The sequence below is a fragment of the Coffea eugenioides genome, chromosome 9, assembly GCF_003713205.1.
Source record: "Coffea eugenioides isolate CCC68of chromosome 9, Ceug_1.0, whole genome shotgun sequence".
Classification (NCBI taxonomy): Eukaryota; Viridiplantae; Streptophyta; class Magnoliopsida; order Gentianales; family Rubiaceae; genus Coffea; species Coffea eugenioides.
In genome coordinates this window covers 3,900,423-3,919,670 of record NC_040043.1, presented here as the reverse complement: position 1 = coordinate 3,919,670, position 19,248 = coordinate 3,900,423, and the positions used below count along the sequence as shown (strand labels likewise).

Sequence of the window (19,248 nt, the reverse complement as noted above, 5' to 3'; positions counted from 1 at the left end):
CACACACACACTCAGGTTAGGAGGATCACGGATTGAATCGGTTCAGTCTGAGTTTAAAGGCCAATAATTTGGAAATCAAAATTGTAGTATTCACGTGAAATTCTTTCATTGGTTCGCAAATTAATTCGAGAACAGCTCGTATATATTACAGTTTTGCGAGATCAGTAATTGATGGAGACAATGGAGATGTTGTTGTTGATGAATATCACCGGTATTTCTGCTGAACCCCACGGTTTGCCTTGACAAAATACAGCTGAATTGCCTTTTGAACTCCTTCAGTGGAGTGTGTGTTGCTGATTGTTTAATACCATTTAACTATCATTAATTAAAAAGAATAAAGAAAAAAAATCCTTTGGCAATGACCTGTTTTCAATTTCCTGGGCACGAATTTTACCAAGTAATTTTGCATTCACATCTCCAACTGATTTGGCAATGACCTGTTACTAGTATTTAGTTAAACTCATTTCCCTGATTCAAACTTGTATGCCTGCAGAAGGGAGATATGGAAGCATAAATTTTGCAGGGATTGACCACTTGTAAATTTTGCTCATCAGCGCTCTCCTCCTCAGAGGTTTGCCTCCACGAGTGTAAATAAAGAGCTAGCATCTAACCTGAGGAGCTGCGAAATGAAAATACAAGAAATTTCAATGCTCATCTGAGGCCATTCATTAGAATGCTTGTAGAATTTTGCTCATCTTGATTTACAGGGATACAACCGTTTATCGTTCTGATTCACTTCGATATTCCTTGTGAACTAGAGGAAAGATATGGAGCTTGGCTAGGCCCCAATTTAGTGCAAGCATTCGTACATTATGTCTGTAATCCCAGCTTGCCATTGAACGTTTATTAAGCTTTTTTTTTTTTTCCTCCCAGGGAAGACTTCAAATACTTAGCAGATATCTGTTTCAAAAACTTTGGGACAGGGTAAAGTACTGGGTAACATTCAGTGAAACAAATGTATTTGTCATTGCTGCATATCGTTCTGGAATCTTTCCTCCAGGTCGTTGTTCAAAACCTTTTGGGAAACTGCTCTAATGGAGATTCAGAAAAGGAGCCCTTCATTGCAGCGCACAATATCATTCTTGCTCATGCAGCCCCTGTTAAGATATACAAAGCCAAGTACCAGCTATAAATAGGATACCATTTACCACATCAAAGTATAATTCAGCAGAAACTCTGTTCAGAAAAATCAAGGAGGTACCATAGGCATCATTGTGCTGACTGGTTGGTTTGAGGCCCTAAGCAACTCTACAGCAGACAAGTTGGCTGCAGAATGAGCTCAATCCTTCTTATCAAACTGGTAACTATATATCTTCTACAGCATACTTGTACACAAACTTAGTGACCTGTACAGGAATTATATATTTGATTCGATAATCAACTTGATCAGGTTCTTGGACCCAATTGTATTTGGGAGATATCCTAAAGAGATGAATGATCTTCTGGGATCTACTCTACCAAAATTTTCCAGCAATGACTTGGACAATTTGAAACTCGGGGTTTATTTTATGGGCATCAACCACTACACAAGCTTTTATGTTGGAGATTGCTGCATTCCTCCTGCGAACCCTCACCTGGAAGTACCAGGACAGAAGGTTTCATTAGACAAACCAACTTTAAAGATGGCATCCCCATTGGAGAACTTGCAAGACAGTTTACCCGCTTTGAATTTACATTTTCCATATGTGAATCATCCATAAATGCTGAAGTTTAACAGACCGGTGATGAGCCATTACAATCTCACCCACCAGGAATGGAAAAACTGTTACCTATATGTCGGAAAGATACAATAATATCCCAATAATTATTACAGAAAATGGTGAGTGATCATCTAGAGATGAGGTTTTCTGCTTTTCCATTTAGTATCTGTCCTGTCATTCCTTTCCCCATTTCTTCCCTTTCTTTTTTTAGCTTATTGTGTTGGGGAGGGAGGTGGAAGATATCGATTTGCTGACTTGGATTTGATGAGTTCCAGGTTACCGTGAGGTTACCAACCCTAACTCCACTTTTGATGAATCCCTTAAATGATGTCAAGAGAGTCGAGTACTTGAGGGACTATTTGGATTATCTGTCAAGAGCCTTGAGGTAAATAGATGCATGTGAATGTTGACTATCCCAGATGTTCAACTTACCATTTAATACTGATGATTCCTTCCGAAAATGAACTATATGGTTTAGAAATCCACAGCTTCATCTTATCCTCAAGTTTTGATGGATATAATCAGGAAAGGAGCTGATGTGAGGGGTTACTTTGTTTGGACCTTGCTCGATGCCTATGAGTGGCTACATGGATTCACCAAAAGATTCGGACCTCGTTATGTCGACCACACCACATTGAAAGTTGAAACACACTCCTAAAGCATCAGCAACTTGGTACAAGGAGTTCATTGCAAAACACAAAACAACTCCTCAACTTGCGCAATATTAAAGAAATACCTACGATATCACCTGCCATTCTTTCTTGTTTCATAGCTGTTGAGCAGGATAAGATATGTTAAAAGAACACATTGCAGCAGAGTCGGTTGTTATTTACCTAACACCTCACTCAGATTTCACCTTCTATCTGCAAACTTTGATCTGTCATGGATCATGTAACTGTGGTTAATTTGACAAGTAGACATAGGCATCTTATTGTTGTTTGTAAGCCTGTATTTTCACACGGACCAAGACTGATTTCTGTCGCCAGCTACACTCACAATAAGTCAAATTAGAGTATATTTACAGAAAGACAAGCACAGAAAGTTCCAGCATATTTCATGAGGACGACAATCTGACTGTGAAACCTCACTGAAGCTTGAATATGCAACCAAAACAACGATAGATTCCAAGGCACAGATTGCAGTAATTGAACAAACAAGAAACCAACCTGGAACCTTAACTCAAATATAAACACACAAGAAAGAATACTAAAAAGAACACTAGAAAGAATTTTTTGATGCAAGGAAACCATGAAATCAACCTGGAACCTTAACTCAAATATAAGCACAATGGCCCTCCAAAGTCTTGTATTCTATTCCTACCCTACCCCATTATCAATCTAATCTATACAACGATATCAGGATATCATGTCCTTTCCTATTTCGATTTTGACCAATGGCTTCCCAAAAGCATAGATTTCTAAATACGTGGAAAATTTTGCAAACAGGTGGAGAAGCTGCAAGAGTGCTATTTGCTGAAATTGGCATATCGTCAAAATTGACAAGGGAAATTCTCCCACCTCACAACATAATTCAGTCATCAGTTATTCTGGTTCTAAGAAGCATAGCCAAGCATCATCTACCTCCACCAAGGGGTTCCAGCCTCATAAAAGTGCTCTCCATTGTCCCACAAAATCTGACATGCCTGAAGACCAATAGCCACGGCTGGTTCTTTCCCATGCTGAGCTATCCACTCTTCAATAGCCTGTGCTTTATCAGTCTCATTTGCATATTTTTTACTATTCTTCCTAAATGGATTAAGCCTAGGATTGACGATCTCAGCAACAGCAGCTGGCAAATACATTGAATCACCAACTATTGGAGCACCACAGGCAGCCAACTGTGCTCGAATCTGAATATAGTGAGTATAACTTGTCAGTAAGACAATAGTGGTCAGGTTAATCAAATGGAAAGAAAAATTAATTGTGAATTATTTATTACTGTTCTGCTGTTTTTTTTTCACCTTTCCCATCTCCTTTGTCTGGCAACTTTCGTAAAGACCATAGGGAATTTAATAGTACAAAGGTCAAAACGCCTATCACAAAGTCAACTATTATATGCAGTAACACTTTGACTCAATGTAAAAGTCTCTTTCTTCTTTTGCATGTGCCTGGTTTAGGTGAGTTCCTTGAGGGTTCAAATGAGCAAAACAATTTTAATGAAACTAAATGGCTCCATTTCATGTCTCTTTCTCAACTTTTAAGGAATTGGTTTTACTTCCCAATGCAACATTCACACCTACTACTTCATAATCTAATTGCATTTAAATATTTTTCAATGTGAATTACAAGGAAGTCCCATCCAGAAGCTAGTAAAATAAGCCAACAGCGAAAGCAAGAGAATCACATGAATTACAGAGTTTGGGAATAAAAAGGTACTTAACTTCCACGCTCCTCTAATGTAGAAAAGAAGAGGAAAAAAGAAAGAAATAGAAAAGGAGAAGATTCATTTAGGTACCTGATGAGTTCGACCAGTCAGAAGGTTGACTTTACACTCATATGCGAAATCTTGAGGAGGCCACCCACAATCCTCAATGCTATATCTCCTTTCCGTCATGCTTGTGGGCCAGGCAACCTTCTTACATTCTAGGACCTCAAGCTGGCACAAGTGCCATCCATCAACAGATTCTGCATGCAAAAGAAGGGCTGGCTTCAGAGCATGTCCAAGATCAACACTCAAAATGTAAACTTTTTATAGGCAGCAATCATAAAATTGAAGGTGTGTTCAGATATTCAGAAGGTTCTCTAAAATAAGGGGTAAGGATAGAACTTCAAGTGCAATTATTCTTCTCCCTTAAACAGAGAGGAAGCAAGGGGTCATGTCAGCCACAAGAAAAAGGCAGTGTTGTGGCATGGCTTAAAAGCAACTAAAAACGAATTCCAACTAATAGGATCAAGTACTATCTTCAAGGGACTACCTTCAGAAACAAGTCTTGGTGCAATATTAATTGGTCGCATGTAATGGGTAATGACTCCAACCGGCACAGGAGCAGCAGCAAGTGCAAGGTAAAGCTTTTTAACTTTTTTCTCCTGATGAAATAACATACACTTTCAGAAGGAGAGCAGACCAAACCAACAAAACAATAAGACCAGTTGATACTAAATTCATAACAAGGACAGCAGAAAGCATATTGTGTTTCATTCAGCAAAAATTTCTAGCTTTTTGGTTTTAAATTGTCTGCAAATTCACTTTAGTTTTCTAGAGTTACTGCTCACCCTGATTTTCCCATGAAAAACTGAGCAATACTCCTTGGTTCTAGCTAAAACAACACTGCAAATAAATATGACACAATTAGGTTTCATCCAAAGAAGAGTAATAGTTATGGAACCCCATATTGATATTTTACCAGCCTTCAGTGCAATTATCAATCTGATGGGTAGTCATCAATGGACTTGTTAATCCTAATGCACGAGTAGCAAATGTTGCACAGCTTTCTTCAATATTGTCAGTAGTTCCTCCAACCTAATCAACAGAGAAATGCATAGTAACCCTTAGAAATCCTCATAAAACGAGGCAAGAAAATGTCAAATGAAAATACTAATTCTAGAATATACGATCTTGTCATGAAAGTGCATAAAGTGTCCACACCATCAAGAATCCATATCAACAGAATAGAGGACCCCTGTTGTTGACTAGTTTGTGCTCATGTTCTACAACAAAAGTCTATGTCTCGACATTCATAACTCATATGTACCTAAACACTCCATATTACCAATTAGTTCATTTAGAAAAATACAGTGGTCAACTAATTGATGAACTAGTGCTATAAAATCCTCTAACTTGAAATCAAAGAGAAATACTTCTAAACCATGGAGAAGGTTATCTTCCTCTGATTTGTTGTTGAAGGGGGATCCTAGAAGTTTTATCACATTTTGCTTCCAGAATAAGAATTAGTAGAGAATTCAATTGACTACAACATTTTTTATTCAGACTTGTATCAATTATCTAGGAGAACGTGGTGATAACTTAAGCAGAAAAGGAGCACATAGGTTATAAAAAGTTGCAGAATATTCCAATGCTGAACAACATCATACATACTGATGTACCAGCTGGTTTGTCCAGAATAACATAGGATTCCGTTATGGCAACAATTCTTGATCTCCAATCTATTTCATAGCACCTGATAATGATTGAAAAAACAACATTATAGGAAGGGTAATCATAGATCTAATAAACTGGTCGTGGGTACTTAAATGATTACCTCGGAAAACGTTTTGGGTGTACATGCACACGTAAATAGGTTCCAGCTTCAACAAACTCATCAGCACGAGTTATCCGATAAGTTTTCTGTGCTTCACGAACAGTTTTCCCTTTAATGGAGGCTCGGTTTTTGAGAACTGATGGAGCTGTAACTTCTTTATATGTTTTAATTTGCTCAGGAGTGGCACTAGGGGGAGGCTTTGGACATACCAGAGCATAATACACAGCTCCAAAATGAATAAGATCTGCAACAAACCTTTCAAGATGAAATATACATAATTCAACACATCTTTGTTATTCATGTTCTAGCACCTCAATATCCTATTCAGCCTCTTAAAGACAATGGCACAAAGAAGAGATACTCACAGTGGAGGGAGATCTAAAGAGTTACTAATATAATCAAGCACAGGCCCTCCTTCCTTAACAACTAAGTGTTCCACTCTTGGTGGGCCATTCTCTGACGGACATGGAAGCAAGCGGCCATATTTTCGGAAGCTGAGGCAAATTATGTTGAAAAACAAGTTATGTGGATTAAAATGAAAGTAGAAATACACCGAAACTGGAATGGCTTTTCCCAATTTTATCAAACATATTATCGAAACTACAAAAGATGCTAAAATTCTTGAAATATGCTAAAAAGTCCACGTCCTTGTCAGCACCAATATGGTGCTTCATGGATTAAATAGAGGATGTTTCTCATTTAAGAGATAAAGTAAGTTTGATAACATCATTGCTGAATCTATTTCCTACCTGCTTTTCATTACATTTTCATGCTTATTAAGTACACAACAACAGACAGAGTAGTTATTCAGAATATCTTTTACATGCACATATAGATCAATCCTATAAAAAAAAAATTTTCAAAGAAAAATAACCAGCCCTGATGTCTATGGAAGCCAAAGTTATCCAAGGACAACATGATCCCTGTCAAACCATCAATAGCTTGTATTCATCTTCAAAATCCACAGCCATGACACGACTGGACTATATTCAGGTACAAGAGATATTTTAATCATGTCTATGAGATGCAATGTGTTATTCACTCCAAATAACTACATTAATATAGCAATCATAGGCCATTTTCAGTTCAAGCTATACAACAGAATTGCTCAAAAACAACTATGATGAGACATCAATGTCTGGAATCTGGAATCAAACAATGCTATGAAATGGATAAACTCAAACATGTTGCTAGGAAGAGTAGATAGATAATAAAAGCTTTATTCTTGACTCACAGAATTGCTCAAAATCAACTATGACGAGACATCAAATGTTTGGAATCAAACGACGCTGTGAAATGGATAACCTCAAATATGTCGTAGGAAGAGTAGATAGGAACCTACATCAATTTTTACTATTCTATGGGAATGCTGCTTAACCTACAGCAATACCAATACATCAATCTTTACTATCCCCATATCCCTTTTGCAATGTTGCTTCATTTCCAGTTTCCAGCCCACCAAATCATATAGTAATTTTTTTTTAAAAGAAATCTTTTTTAGGTCTTTGATGCATAGACATTGGTAAGCTTTAAGGCAGTGGTCAAGCAACAGCAACTTTCAGACCCCATGTAGAAGATAAATGAGTCACAATCATCAGGAACCCACCAATTTTCAAACGTTTAAGCGATTATTAATATATTCTCAGAAAACCCAAATTTCAAAAAGCCAGATAAGTTTTTTTTTTTAAAGAAGGGTCTAACAAACTGATAACAGCAAACAAAAAAAGGTTAACACCTATACTGGTTATAATATGTGGGAAAAGATAAGAAGTACCCATTTGAGGAAACAGAGTCAGGAGTTGAGTCAACATTCGAAGAAGCAGTGGATTGACAGCTAAAGCTTCTATATCGGCTTCTGGCTCGTGAATCCCAGGTGATAAAGTTTGAGTTTTTCTGGTAATTTTCTGTCCAAAAATGGTTAGAGGCTAATCTGCAAACCAGTCTTACAGGACTTAGAAGAGTTCTTCTGTAAGTTGAGCTCCATACAAGCGACGAAAGTGAAGTGTTAGTCAAGATTGAAGCTAAGGTTGCTGTGGCAGCCATGGCCCCTCTCCTTTCCTTGGGGTTTTACTTCAAAGTTTGTGCCTTTTTGGGGTTTATCATCTCATTTTATCTGCAAAAAAACAAGGATGCTGATGCGATGGAGGAGTAAGAAGGAGAGGCGATGTCTAATGGGCTACTAACAATCAGTTGTTTTTTGTTGAGGCTTGGATTTGGGCTTTTGGTTCGGAAACTGATTCCTAAGGCCTAAAGAAAAGGGATAAAAAGGCAACTCCAATACGATAAAAGAATACTACCATCTTCCATTATGTAGACATTTCCCATTCTTTTATTAGATCAGACGCGAGGAGCAGAATCATATGCTTGCCAGTTGAGACCAATTCCTCGCGCCTGAAAGAATAGATGAAATGCGTATAAACTTAGAACATTTAATAAAATTGAAATCTGAAATTTAAATTTTAAAAATTAAGTGTTGAAACTATTAAGTTGCTAAATTATTTAAGTTATATCTATTTGATAACTACTTGGATTATAATACTAAATTAAAATAATGCATAAATATTGTGTGCACGTGTGTGTGAGAGAAAAAGAAAATATTTATGTGTGCACGCATAAATATTGATAACTACTTGGATTTCTTATTTGTTTATTTGGAGAAAAAGAAAAATGTGTGTACGTGTGTGTGAGAGAGAGAAAATAATAAAACAATTTAAAGGTGATATTTAAATGTTTGTATTTGTGTGTGTGTGAGAGTGTGTGTATGCATGTGTATTGAACATAAAGAAAACAAATATATACCATATGCAAGAATATTACGAGAGTCTGCTATGTGTCTCAGATAGGGATGTAATTGAGTTGAATCGAGCGCGAATATCGACTCGACAGTAGAGAGGTACTGTTCAAGTGAGCAGCAGAAATAAAGGTCGAACTCGAACTTGAAGAATGGTTCGAAAATTGAGATCAACTCGATTATGGTCGATTTTCTTGCGAGTATCATAGAGTTCGAGTACTTGACTCAACTGAAAGAGTAATTATGGTAATTTATACAACTCTCAAACCTAAAAGAGTAAAATTGTAATAACTAAATATATAATTTTTAATTAATTACTTTGTGTTCGATAAGGCTCGACAAGTTATCGAGTTTGAAAAATCAATACTTGAACTTGACTTGAATAATTATCGAGCTACTCGTGCTCGACTCGCACTCAGTTAGGACTGTCAATAGGGTCGGATTAGCCCTAACTCGACTCGTTCGGTCCAAGAAAAAGCCCGATGAGTTTGCCCTTTTAGTGAGCTAGTCTAAGTTTGAATCTAAAAATTAGACTCGAATTAAATATGAGTCGAATTTGGATCTCGTTAGGCTTAAATCCAATATAGGTCCGACCCTTAAATTATCTATATATATAATGATATATATAATATTTATATTTTGATATTATATATCCAAATATATTATTACCGAATACTAAGTATATACAAATTACAAAACATAAAAAAACATTTGAAGACTCTTCTACTATATTTCTTGAGAGTCAATATTAGTATGCATAACTGAAACTTTAACTTTTCTTATTGGTTGAGTAAATTTTTATGTTAGCATAATATTGGTTGATTTCTTTTTTTTTTATCTAGAAACACAAATCATCAAACATGTTTGGATTCAAGTCACAAAGTTGTGAAAAAATTCTAATATTTGAAAATGTATTGGCTTATGACCGCATGTTTTATTACTATTTTGAATGAATTAGATATAAATATTGTAGAAAATTCTTGATTATGTACTTTTTAAGACATATTATTTGTTCATGTTTAGTTTTAATATTATAGTCATGTGAATGTTAAATTAGTTTTTCAACTCTATAGTTATAGAAATTATGTTAAGAAAATTGAGAAACAATAAGTAAGTTTGGGCTAAACTCGAATAAGGCTCAAAACCTGAATATTTTATGAGTTGAGTATGATTATCACATTTATTAACTTGAATCTTACAGCCTAAAAATTGAGTGCGAGTCAAGTTTTCGACCGAACTACTCGCGAGTAACTCGGTTCGATTACATCCCTAATCTCAGGGGTATAATATGTGTTAGTATATGTCGTCAATTCAAAAAATTCAGTGAAATTTTTTCACTTAAAATTTTGTACACAAAGCAAGCAGTGTTTAATACATTAAGTGGTAATATATTTCTATTATCAAACATGATAAATTCAAAAAGTTCTGAATAAATATTTTTTTAGCATTAAGTAAAGCTATCAAACAAGTCCTTAAACACTAAAAACGATTGCTCTAAAAGAGATCAGATAAATTGAATAAATATTAAATCATAGAAAGATAAATGTCGACAAATTGGAAGATAAACCCAAACTTAATTACAAGAAAGATGATGGAAAATATGTCTTGTAAGAGAAAAGGTGGAATGGGAATATAGATTAACACAAATTAATTCAGGCCAGCATTTTAAGCATTTTCAACACCAAGATCTACCCAAGAGTCAAGAGTAATTACTCCTTTGAAGTTAAGAGGACATGGTTGCCTCATTAATTTGCTCTCTACCTAGGACTGTTAATACGGCCAGGTTAACCCAAGTTCGACTCGTTCGCTCCAAGAAAAAATCCGATGAGCTTGATCTTTTAGTGAATCAGTCTGAATTTGAGTCTAAAAATTAGGTTCGAATTAAATATGAACCGAACTCGAGCTTCATTAGGCTTAAACCCGATATAGATTCGACCCTTAAATTACCTATATATATATAATATTTATAGTTTGACATTATATATAATTATATATCCAAATATATTATAACTAAATACTAAATATAAATACAAAAATACATTTGAAAACTTCTCTACTAGATTTTTTGAGAGCCAATATTAGTAATACATAACTGAGAGTCTAACTTTTTCTATTGGTTATGTAAATTTTTGTGTTGGTATAATTTTTTTTGTCTAGAAACACAAATCATCAAGCATGTTTGGATTCAAGTCACAAAGTTATGAAGAAGTTTCAACCTTTGAAAGTGTATTGAATTTATGGCCGCATGTTTTATTACTATTTTTCATGTACTTTGAATGAATTAGATACAAATATTGTTGAAAAATTCTTAATTTATATACTTTTTAAGAACTATTACTTATTCATGTTTAGTTTTAATATTGTAACCCTGTGAGTGTTAAATTAGTTTTACAACTCAATAGTTATAATAATTATATTAAGAAAATTGAGGAGCAACAAGTGAATTTAGGATAAACCAGAATAAGATTCAAAATCCGAATATTCTGTGAGTTGAGTATGATCATCATATTTATTAGCGCGAAACTCATGGTTTGAAACCTGAAAGTGTTACAAATTAAATAAACTGAATCTTAACTTATGAAAACCCGACTCATATGTTTCAATTGACAATCCTATCTCTGCTCCCATTCCAATCAGATTTGGTTTCTCTGTCATTGCTAGTGTAATTACAGAGAAGCATACCTGCATAACTAGGCTCAGATGCGACCCAGATTTAAGCCATCAATTTCGATTTCAAGACTTCTAGAAATATGAAATGAATACTCCCATATTGGACCAATTAGACGGCACCCACCTCTATTGTAAAGGATAGCCAGCCCTGGTTCTCCGCGGCAACTTGTTTCTTACCAGTCGTTTCGTGCATAATTTTTTTTAGTATATTGATTGTGTAAAGACTTTTTAAAACGTCTCAGTATTTTGATACAAACTATATCTTGTGCCAAAGATCTTTACATTATCAGAATCAAAAATGTTAATCCCATCAAAAACCAAGTTCGTAACCCAGTTCCCTCCCACTAGGATAGATCATTTGCAACGGTATTACACCTGAAGACAAGTATGAACGACCACATTAACGTTGTTTAGGTAATTAAGCAACTGTGTTTTGTGAGTGAACAGAAAAGGGTCGTATCCCAACTTCCAGCTCATTCTTAATGCTCTCTGAGGGGAGGAAAAAACAAAGAAAGAAAACTCGAAATCACTGTCAATGAGTTGTCTATGACTTTTCCTCTCAGAGGAGGAAATTAAAGAATGCGTTGCTTGCACCTACCTTTGGATAGCGCAGTAGTCAAAGAATTCATTGCAGTTAAATGTAAGCACTATCAAAAGGGACTAGTTACTTTATTGCATTGGGTGGCCGTGGACCTATGTTTCATCTCAGTAGTACATTCTATTAACTAGTGTAAATAAGAAACCCATTGGCATCTGTTCAAGCCTACACTATCTTGCAATCATATTTTTTCAGTAGCTTAAATCAAATCATAATGACTCGAGAACTCATGCAAGGGACTGAAAATAAAATTTTCCCTCAAATAGTCAGTATTTCAAATCCTGATTCTAAACATACCAGGAAGGATACTAGAATCGTATTAGCCCTTATTTCTTGGGCATGTGTCACATGTTTAGCCTGCCAAACTTGATCGTCTGATGTTTAGTTTTTGTCAAACGCTTCTAATTTACAATTGGAACCCATGTGAAAGCTATGTTTTCAGAACCGGACCGGATAGCGACTCGGCCGAGGTCAGGGGTCAGGGGTCAATGGGTTCGACCGGGGGTCGATAGGGGTCGAACCGGATGACGTCATAAATAAAAATTATTTAAAAATTAAAATATTATATATATAATATCTAATAATATATTTATATTAATAAAGGTATATCCATATATATTTGATGTTTCAAATATATTTAACAAGAAAATACAAAGAAATTAGAACAATCAAGTAGCAATTTATATTATTTAATAAATATTAACAAGTTTAGAATTAAAATTATGAATTTAATTGAAAAATAACATCAAATTTTAGGACAATATTTATAAAGTATCAAATATTTGAGGTATATCAATAAGTTTTAACAATTTAGGGGGTCAAAACATAATATTAAAAAGTTTGAATTTTTTTAAAAAAAGTTACTGTTGAACCGGAAAAACCGGTTTTTTCCCGGTCAAACCCGGTCAAACCCGGTTTTTGACCGGCTTTGACCGGGTTTTAAATTCCCGGTTTTTAAATGTACCTGGCCGGTTCCCGGTTCGACCGGTTCGACCGGCCGGTCCGGTCCGAGTTTGAAAACAGAGTGTGAAAGTTGTAGCCTTCTATTTTTTAAGGCTGATAAATGTTGGAGCGGCGTCTGTACTGGATAAGGAAATGAAAGAACTTTTCCCATAAGTTTTTGGATTGGTTCAGGGAGCCGTCCCCTTCAACGAATTAGAACCCATTGACCAGGGGGGATGGGGGCCTCATCCCGGGAAGGGGTGAGTGACCGATTGATGTTGAAGTTTTTCTAGCCATGTTAACCTTTACGAGTAGTGGCTATCTAGACATGTGTAGCCCTTACATTCTTTAGCCACCCATTTGGGCAGACGGGATTCTCTGTTCAAGATTTTATGTCCACTCTCCTGTCAGATGCAAAATTACATAGTTTCATTTATTATATCTGTTGACGTGACACATAAAAAAGAAAGGCTGTTTGACTGTCTTATACTTCTTCTTCTTCTTTTCTCTTTTGAATTTCTTTTGTTTACATAATTTTGTTACAATTTTCAAAACCCGATTGCTACTGTTACAATTCCCAAAACCTGATGCCACCGTTTTCTGTCTAGAAGAGTAAGGAAGTTCTTCAACAAAACAATTTCTTTTCTTTCTAGTGTAAGTAAAAGCAAACAATTTTGAGAACTTTATTATTAAGAAAGAAGAAGAAGCATAAGGCAGACAAACAATCTTTTTTTTTATGTGCCACATCAGCAGATATAATAAGTGAAACTACGTAATTTTACATTTGACGGGAAAGTGGACAGAAAATCTTGGATAGAAGATCCGGTATGCCATTTGTGGGGTTGTAATTTGTGAAGCGCAATTGCTCTAGAAATGCGCTTTGCACTTTAATTGCAGAGTCAATAAGTTGCTGAATCATTGAATAATAGTCGGTGTGAGTTAAGAAGTAAGAGACGTCAAGGTGTAATTTATCTCTTTATTGGGTTAACTGCATACCTATTACACTACTGTGTGAGTAGCTAACCGTAGAAAAACATTGTTTGAGATGTGAAAGATGTTGCAAACTTCTCCCTCCCCCTCCAACTGCATGTCAAAGATTTTGGGGCCAGAACATCAGCAGAGGTCTCTTCATATCTAGACTTAGAGGAGACAACTTGGAGGGTTCTTTGTTTAAGGAATCAGAGTATGATCAATTATTTGGCTGAAAACTAAAAGCAATTGCCAACAGTAGCAGCTCGTATAATGAAAATTGATCTTGAATACGACCCCAAAACCATGAATGTATATTTTGCCCAAGCGTGGAGTTGTGACTGATTAAGACTAATGTTGACTCGACAAAGTCCATTTGTGCCACTTAAAATCCTTGCCTAAACTAATGTCGACTTAAAAAAAACTCGAAAAATTCTCGTCTTCTTAATATCACATGGTCATATTCATTCATACATTATCTCCCCCCCCCCCCCCTCCCAAAACAACCACGTTATAAATAAAATTTGTAGATTTTTTTTAATAGGAAAATGGTGAGATTCAAGAAATTGAAAGAGAAGACTAATCCTTAACCTAAAATCTCTGAGTTTGATATCAAATTTTCATATTGGCACATTGTACCCCCACGCTTTAAACAAAATACATATTTAAGCAGTGGTTTGGCCAATGGGTGGAGCTGGTCCCGTCTAAGGATCTTATCCTGCTATCGTTTTGCATCATTTGGCAAATCTGGATTGCTTTGGGAAGAAGCGAGTATTAGTCCAGTGCAAGTCTGCCTATCACATATGTGGAATACCTCAATCCTATCTGACAAGGTGGAATGTCCATCTCGCCTGAATTCTGCAGCAGTACCTCGAGTAATCAATCACACAAGGGAACACGAAGCTTCATTTTCAACCTGATCCTTCAATGTTTGCTAGATATTCTACCAGTGTTATCATAGATATATAGCTCGTTTGATAGTCAAATCAATGAAGGGTGGTGTTGGACATCTTGTTCAGAATTCTCACGGGACGGTAATGCAAATTGTGACTAAACCAAAATTAGTTGAATCAGCTATCCAGGCAGAAGCACAACCTTGCTTCGAGTCGATTGCTGGAGTGCGAATGCATTGTTGCAAGGACATATTAATTAAAACTGATAGCAGCCTATTGCTCTCTGATCCTTCAGAATCGCCTTTGGCTGTTGGGAATGTAACAATGGATATTGTCTTCTTTCTATTCTTCAGTTGCTTCATGTAAGACAGATAGGAGCCAGGTATCTATGGCTCACTATTTAGCGCAGTGGCAGCTCGATTTATGTTGGTTGGTTCCTTGCTAGTTTGTTTGGATGGTTACTTATTTGCAAAAATTTATTTGTTTGCATCATTAATATATTTTTTAATCACTTTTTTTATCCTACATATATCACACAAAAAAGATGTTATAGTATTTTTGCCAAAAAATTATTTCTAAATAATCGACTATCCAAATTATCCAAATTGACTTTGTTACACATCATATAAAGCACGTCTAATTCTAGAAGATATATTTTTTTGTGACAAAAGTCATAATTGTAAGTTTATATCTTGACAAACTGCACCAAAGAGTAGCAAGAGAGGCGGCCCATTCCACATAAGGCCGTCTTTGGATTGCTTTTTTTTTTTTGGAAAGAAAATTAACATTTGCCGTAAATATTCCTTCTACGCATTTTTCAATCACCTTATTATCTTACATACATCACATTTTAAAATTAGCTGCGGTCCAAAGAACCTCTAAAATTAGTTAGCTGTGGAGGAACTTTCATTCTTGTTAGTGAAGTATAGGATGCATTTAGTCAGGTGGAGCTAACTGGTTGAAATTTAGCATGGAAATTTCTAATCTTTTTGTTACTTAGATTTCTTGTAGCTAGGGTCATTAGAGGTGGGCACTGGCTATATGTGTAGTCGAAATTTAGCATGGAAATTAAGTTCCATCTTTTGTTAATGAGATTCTTTTTAAGGTCATATGTGGAGCACAGCCTGACTCGTCTAGTATTGAGTATTCATTCACATAAATGCATACATTTAATAGACTGAACTGTGCATTTTCTTGATTTAATTGTTCCGATCTGCACTCAACTGTAAAAGCTGCTGATAAAATACAGGAGTATTTAACACTAGTGGTTGATGGTGAAATAAGAGAATCATAGACTATTATTGTAGTGCTCCAGTAAAATTCATTCACCCAAGGCCACCACTCTTTTATTTTCTTTATAAGGGAAATAATGCCCCCTGCAGAGTTCCACTGCAAGGAACAAACCCCATTTTCTTTTCTCCAAACAACCACCTCACAGATAGCAAACCCAAAGAAATGGAGTGGATGGATCTTGTTATACTCTTGGCAGTGGCTCTTCTTTTTCGTTTATGGTGGCGAAACTGGTCGGTCACCGGTGGCGGAGCCAAGAACCTCCCACCGGGGCCACCAGGTTGGCCACTTGTAGGCAACCTTTTCCAAGTTATCCTCCAAGGAAAGCACTTCATTTTTGTGGTACGTGATTTACGTGCCAAATATGGTCCTATTTTCACCATGCAAATGGGCCAACGTACCCTTATAGTTGTCACAAGCCCTGAGCTCATTCATGAAGCCTTAGTTCAGAAAGGCCCCCTCTTCGCCAGCCGGCCGGCCGACTCTCCGATCCGGCTGTTATTTAGCGTCGGAAAATGTGCCATAAACTCAGCAGAATACGGTCCTCTTTGGCGTTCGCTCCGCCGGAACCTTGTCACCGAGCTGATAAATCCGACGAGAATCAAACAGTGCAGCTGGATAAGGAGCTGGGCTATCGAAAACCACATGAAAAGGCTCCATCAACGGAGTTCTGAAGAGGGTTTTGTGGAGGTGATGAGCAGCTGTAGGCAGACTATCTGCAGCATTCTCATTTGTCTGTGTTTTGGTGCAAAGATCTCGGAAGAATGGATCAAGGAAATCGAATGCATACTCAAAGATGTCATGCTGATAACATCTCCAAAGCTGCCAGACTTTTTGCCGCTTCTCACACCACTATTTCGAGGCCAAGTGCAGGCAGCAAAAGAGTTGAGAAGGAGACAACTAGATTCCCTGGTCCCTTTGATCAGGGACAGAAGAGCATTTGTGGAGAGCGGTGGAAGCAAAAATAGCTCCACGAGGTCGGAAATGGTCAGCGATATTGGAGCTGCCTACGTTGATTCTTTGTTCCAGCTTGCGCCTCCAGGCCGTGGAAAGCTTGGTGAGGAGGAAATTGTTACCCTGTGCTCTGAGACCATAAGTGCTGGTACGGATACCAGTGCAACGACTGTAGAATGGGCTATGCTTCGCTTGGTGACAAATCAGGAGATTCAGGAGAAGTTGTACAAAGAAATTGTTGATTTGGTAGGGAAAAACGGGGAAATCACTGAGAAAGATGTGGAGAATATGCCATATCTTATGGCAATAGTCAAGGAAACATTTCGAAGGCATCCTCCAAGTCATTTTGTCTTGTCACATGCTTCCACTAAGGAAACCGAGCTAGGAGGCTACACTATTCCAGCTGATGCAAGTGTAGAATTTTACACTGAATGGATCACCAAGGACCCTAGCCTGTGGGAGGACCCTAATGAGTTCAGGCCAGAGAGATTTCTGACCGGAGACGGTGTCGACGTGGATATTACCGGTGTGAAGGGGGCGAAGATGCTGCCATTTGGGGCCGGCCGGCGGATCTGCCCTGCTTGGACATTGGGTACGCTGCATATCCATTTGCTGCTGGCTAGAATGGTTCAGGCATTCAAGTGGCTTCCAATTCCGGATAACCCTCCTGACCCTACAGAGACTTATGCCTTCACGGTTGTGATGAAGAATCCTTTGAAAGCAATTATTTTGCCTAGGAACAAGGTTTGAAGGTTTTGGTGGAATCTTCTTTGGACCATTTAATTTGCTTCATCTGCAACATTCAAATTTTAGTAAATCAATGTTACCTCCTTGCATTAAGTCCGGTTCGGTTTTATTACTACTTTTTTGGGGGGTTCTTGATGCATGTTAAACCTTGTGCGGTCATGGATTTAGTAATCTCGGTACAAGTATGTTTCTGTCCTTGTGAAGTAGTGTAGTACTATAAATTTGTTGTCAGCAGATTGTAGTAATTAAATAAATTTCCTCTTGCTGGTTGTTGGAAAATTAATTTAGTGCTCTGAGATTAAAGTTTCTTATTCAGTCATCAGTATTAAAACACACTCCCAATTCTGGAAAGTTTGACGAGATCCCAATAAATACAAGTGACAAATTATGTAGCAGTATAATTTAGATATTGGACAGCTATTAGAAAAAGCCCACTTTGATATATGTTTCCCAGGATGGATAATGCCTAAATAAGCTTATATACTCCCTCCGTCCCACTTTGATAGTCCTGTTTTCCTTTTTCGTCTGTCTCAAATTATAGTCCACTTTCCAATTGAAGAATATAGTTATATTTTAATTTTCCTAAAATACCCTTATTCAATGTAAGTTGTTGTTACTATAAACCTATCTCATTTAATGAGAGTTTATTCTTTTTTTACCATTAATTCAAGTTTTCATAAAGTTGTATTCTAATTAATGTGAGGGTATTTTAGGAAAATAACTACATAAATTGATTGTTCCAACAAAGTTAACTATTTTTTCTTAAACTGTGTGAAAAAAGAATCAGGACTATAAAGTGGGACGGAGAGAGTATTTAAAATATTTCATTTTCTGTTTTACTTTGGAAATTGGAACCAACCAAATCTAGCACAGCTATCTCGAAAAAAACGACAGTACTGATATATGCATAGTCGGAGGCTGTGCTAATAAATGGATGCAATAAAACGACAGTACTATTCCTCAAAAAAAAAAAAAAAGAAAAGGGAAACGACTTTACGATTTTTCTTCCTATTTAAAAAAGAAAAAGCTTGAAGACGTCAAGTCCAGCCTTTTCAAATTAAAAGTATAAATTCTATGGCTAAACGGATGGATGCCAAACACCACCATTTGGATTGTTCTTAGCAACTTGAATGTGAAATATTTAATTCTATGCACGTAGATTATGGATGAATTAAACGTTCCCAAGGATTGATGGCCAAGATTGGCCACAAAAATGGTTGAAAATTCGTGGTGTATATTTTTTTTAAGCCCACAGATGGAGTCCTCAAAAATCTATTCTAAATTTATATTGTTGATCAAATGCCTTATAGTTTGTTGAAATGTGCTGAGAGGATTATTCTGCAAAAACTCGTAATGTAAACAGGGTTAATTTATGTGGCGTAAAAAAATTCCAGTCTCAGAAGTTCTCATCAATGGACTTTGAAGCGCTTTTTCTTTTTCTTTTTTTTTGGCCCCGGGGGGGGGGGGGGGTTTGTTGGATCGTTAATGGTTAATTT

General features: G+C 36.5%; 2 protein-coding genes and 1 pseudogene across 2 annotated transcripts; 2 read left to right on the top strand and 1 right to left on the bottom strand.

Annotated features, from left to right (window-relative positions):
- Nucleotides 1–180: 180 nt before the first annotated feature.
- On the top strand, nucleotides 181–2,691 carry LOC113782009 (annotated as a pseudogene).
- A 258-nt stretch (nucleotides 2,692–2,949) lies between these two features.
- On the bottom strand, nucleotides 2,950–7,970 carry LOC113782718 (RNA pseudouridine synthase 6, chloroplastic). Its single transcript, XM_027328625.1, has 9 exons — nucleotides 7,673–7,970; nucleotides 6,264–6,392; nucleotides 5,899–6,153; nucleotides 5,736–5,817; nucleotides 5,044–5,159; nucleotides 4,913–4,967; nucleotides 4,615–4,726; nucleotides 4,155–4,324; nucleotides 2,950–3,549 (listed from the first exon to the last, which is right to left on the bottom strand). Exons 1-9 carry the CDS (start codon nucleotides 7,939–7,941, stop codon nucleotides 3,277–3,279), a joined length of 1,461 nt encoding a protein of 486 aa, XP_027184426.1. The 5' UTR covers nucleotides 7,942–7,970; the 3' UTR covers nucleotides 2,950–3,276.
- An 8,177-nt stretch (nucleotides 7,971–16,147) lies between these two features.
- LOC113782811 (cytochrome P450 77A1) lies at nucleotides 16,148–18,035 on the top strand. The gene has a single exon (XM_027328736.1). The coding sequence runs from the start codon at nucleotides 16,217–16,219 to the stop codon at nucleotides 17,753–17,755; it is 1,539 nt and encodes a 512-aa protein (XP_027184537.1). The 5' UTR covers nucleotides 16,148–16,216; the 3' UTR covers nucleotides 17,756–18,035.
- The last annotated feature ends 1,213 nt before the right edge of the window (nucleotides 18,036–19,248 follow it).

Coding starts and splice junctions, on each gene's coding strand:
- LOC113782718 (XM_027328625.1), bottom strand. CDS start 7,941: ATGGCTGCCACAGCAACCTTAGCTTCAATCTTGACTAACACTTCACTT. Junction 5,818..5,898: donor CACCCAAAACGTTTTCCGAG/GTAATCATTTAA, acceptor AATCATTATCAG/GTGCTATGAAATAGATTGGA. Junction 4,325..4,614: donor ACCAAGACTTGTTTCTGAAG/GTAGTCCCTTGA, acceptor TTTTGCATGCAG/AATCTGTTGATGGATGGCAC.
- LOC113782811 (XM_027328736.1), top strand. CDS start 16,217: ATGGAGTGGATGGATCTTGTTATACTCTTGGCAGTGGCTCTTCTTTTT.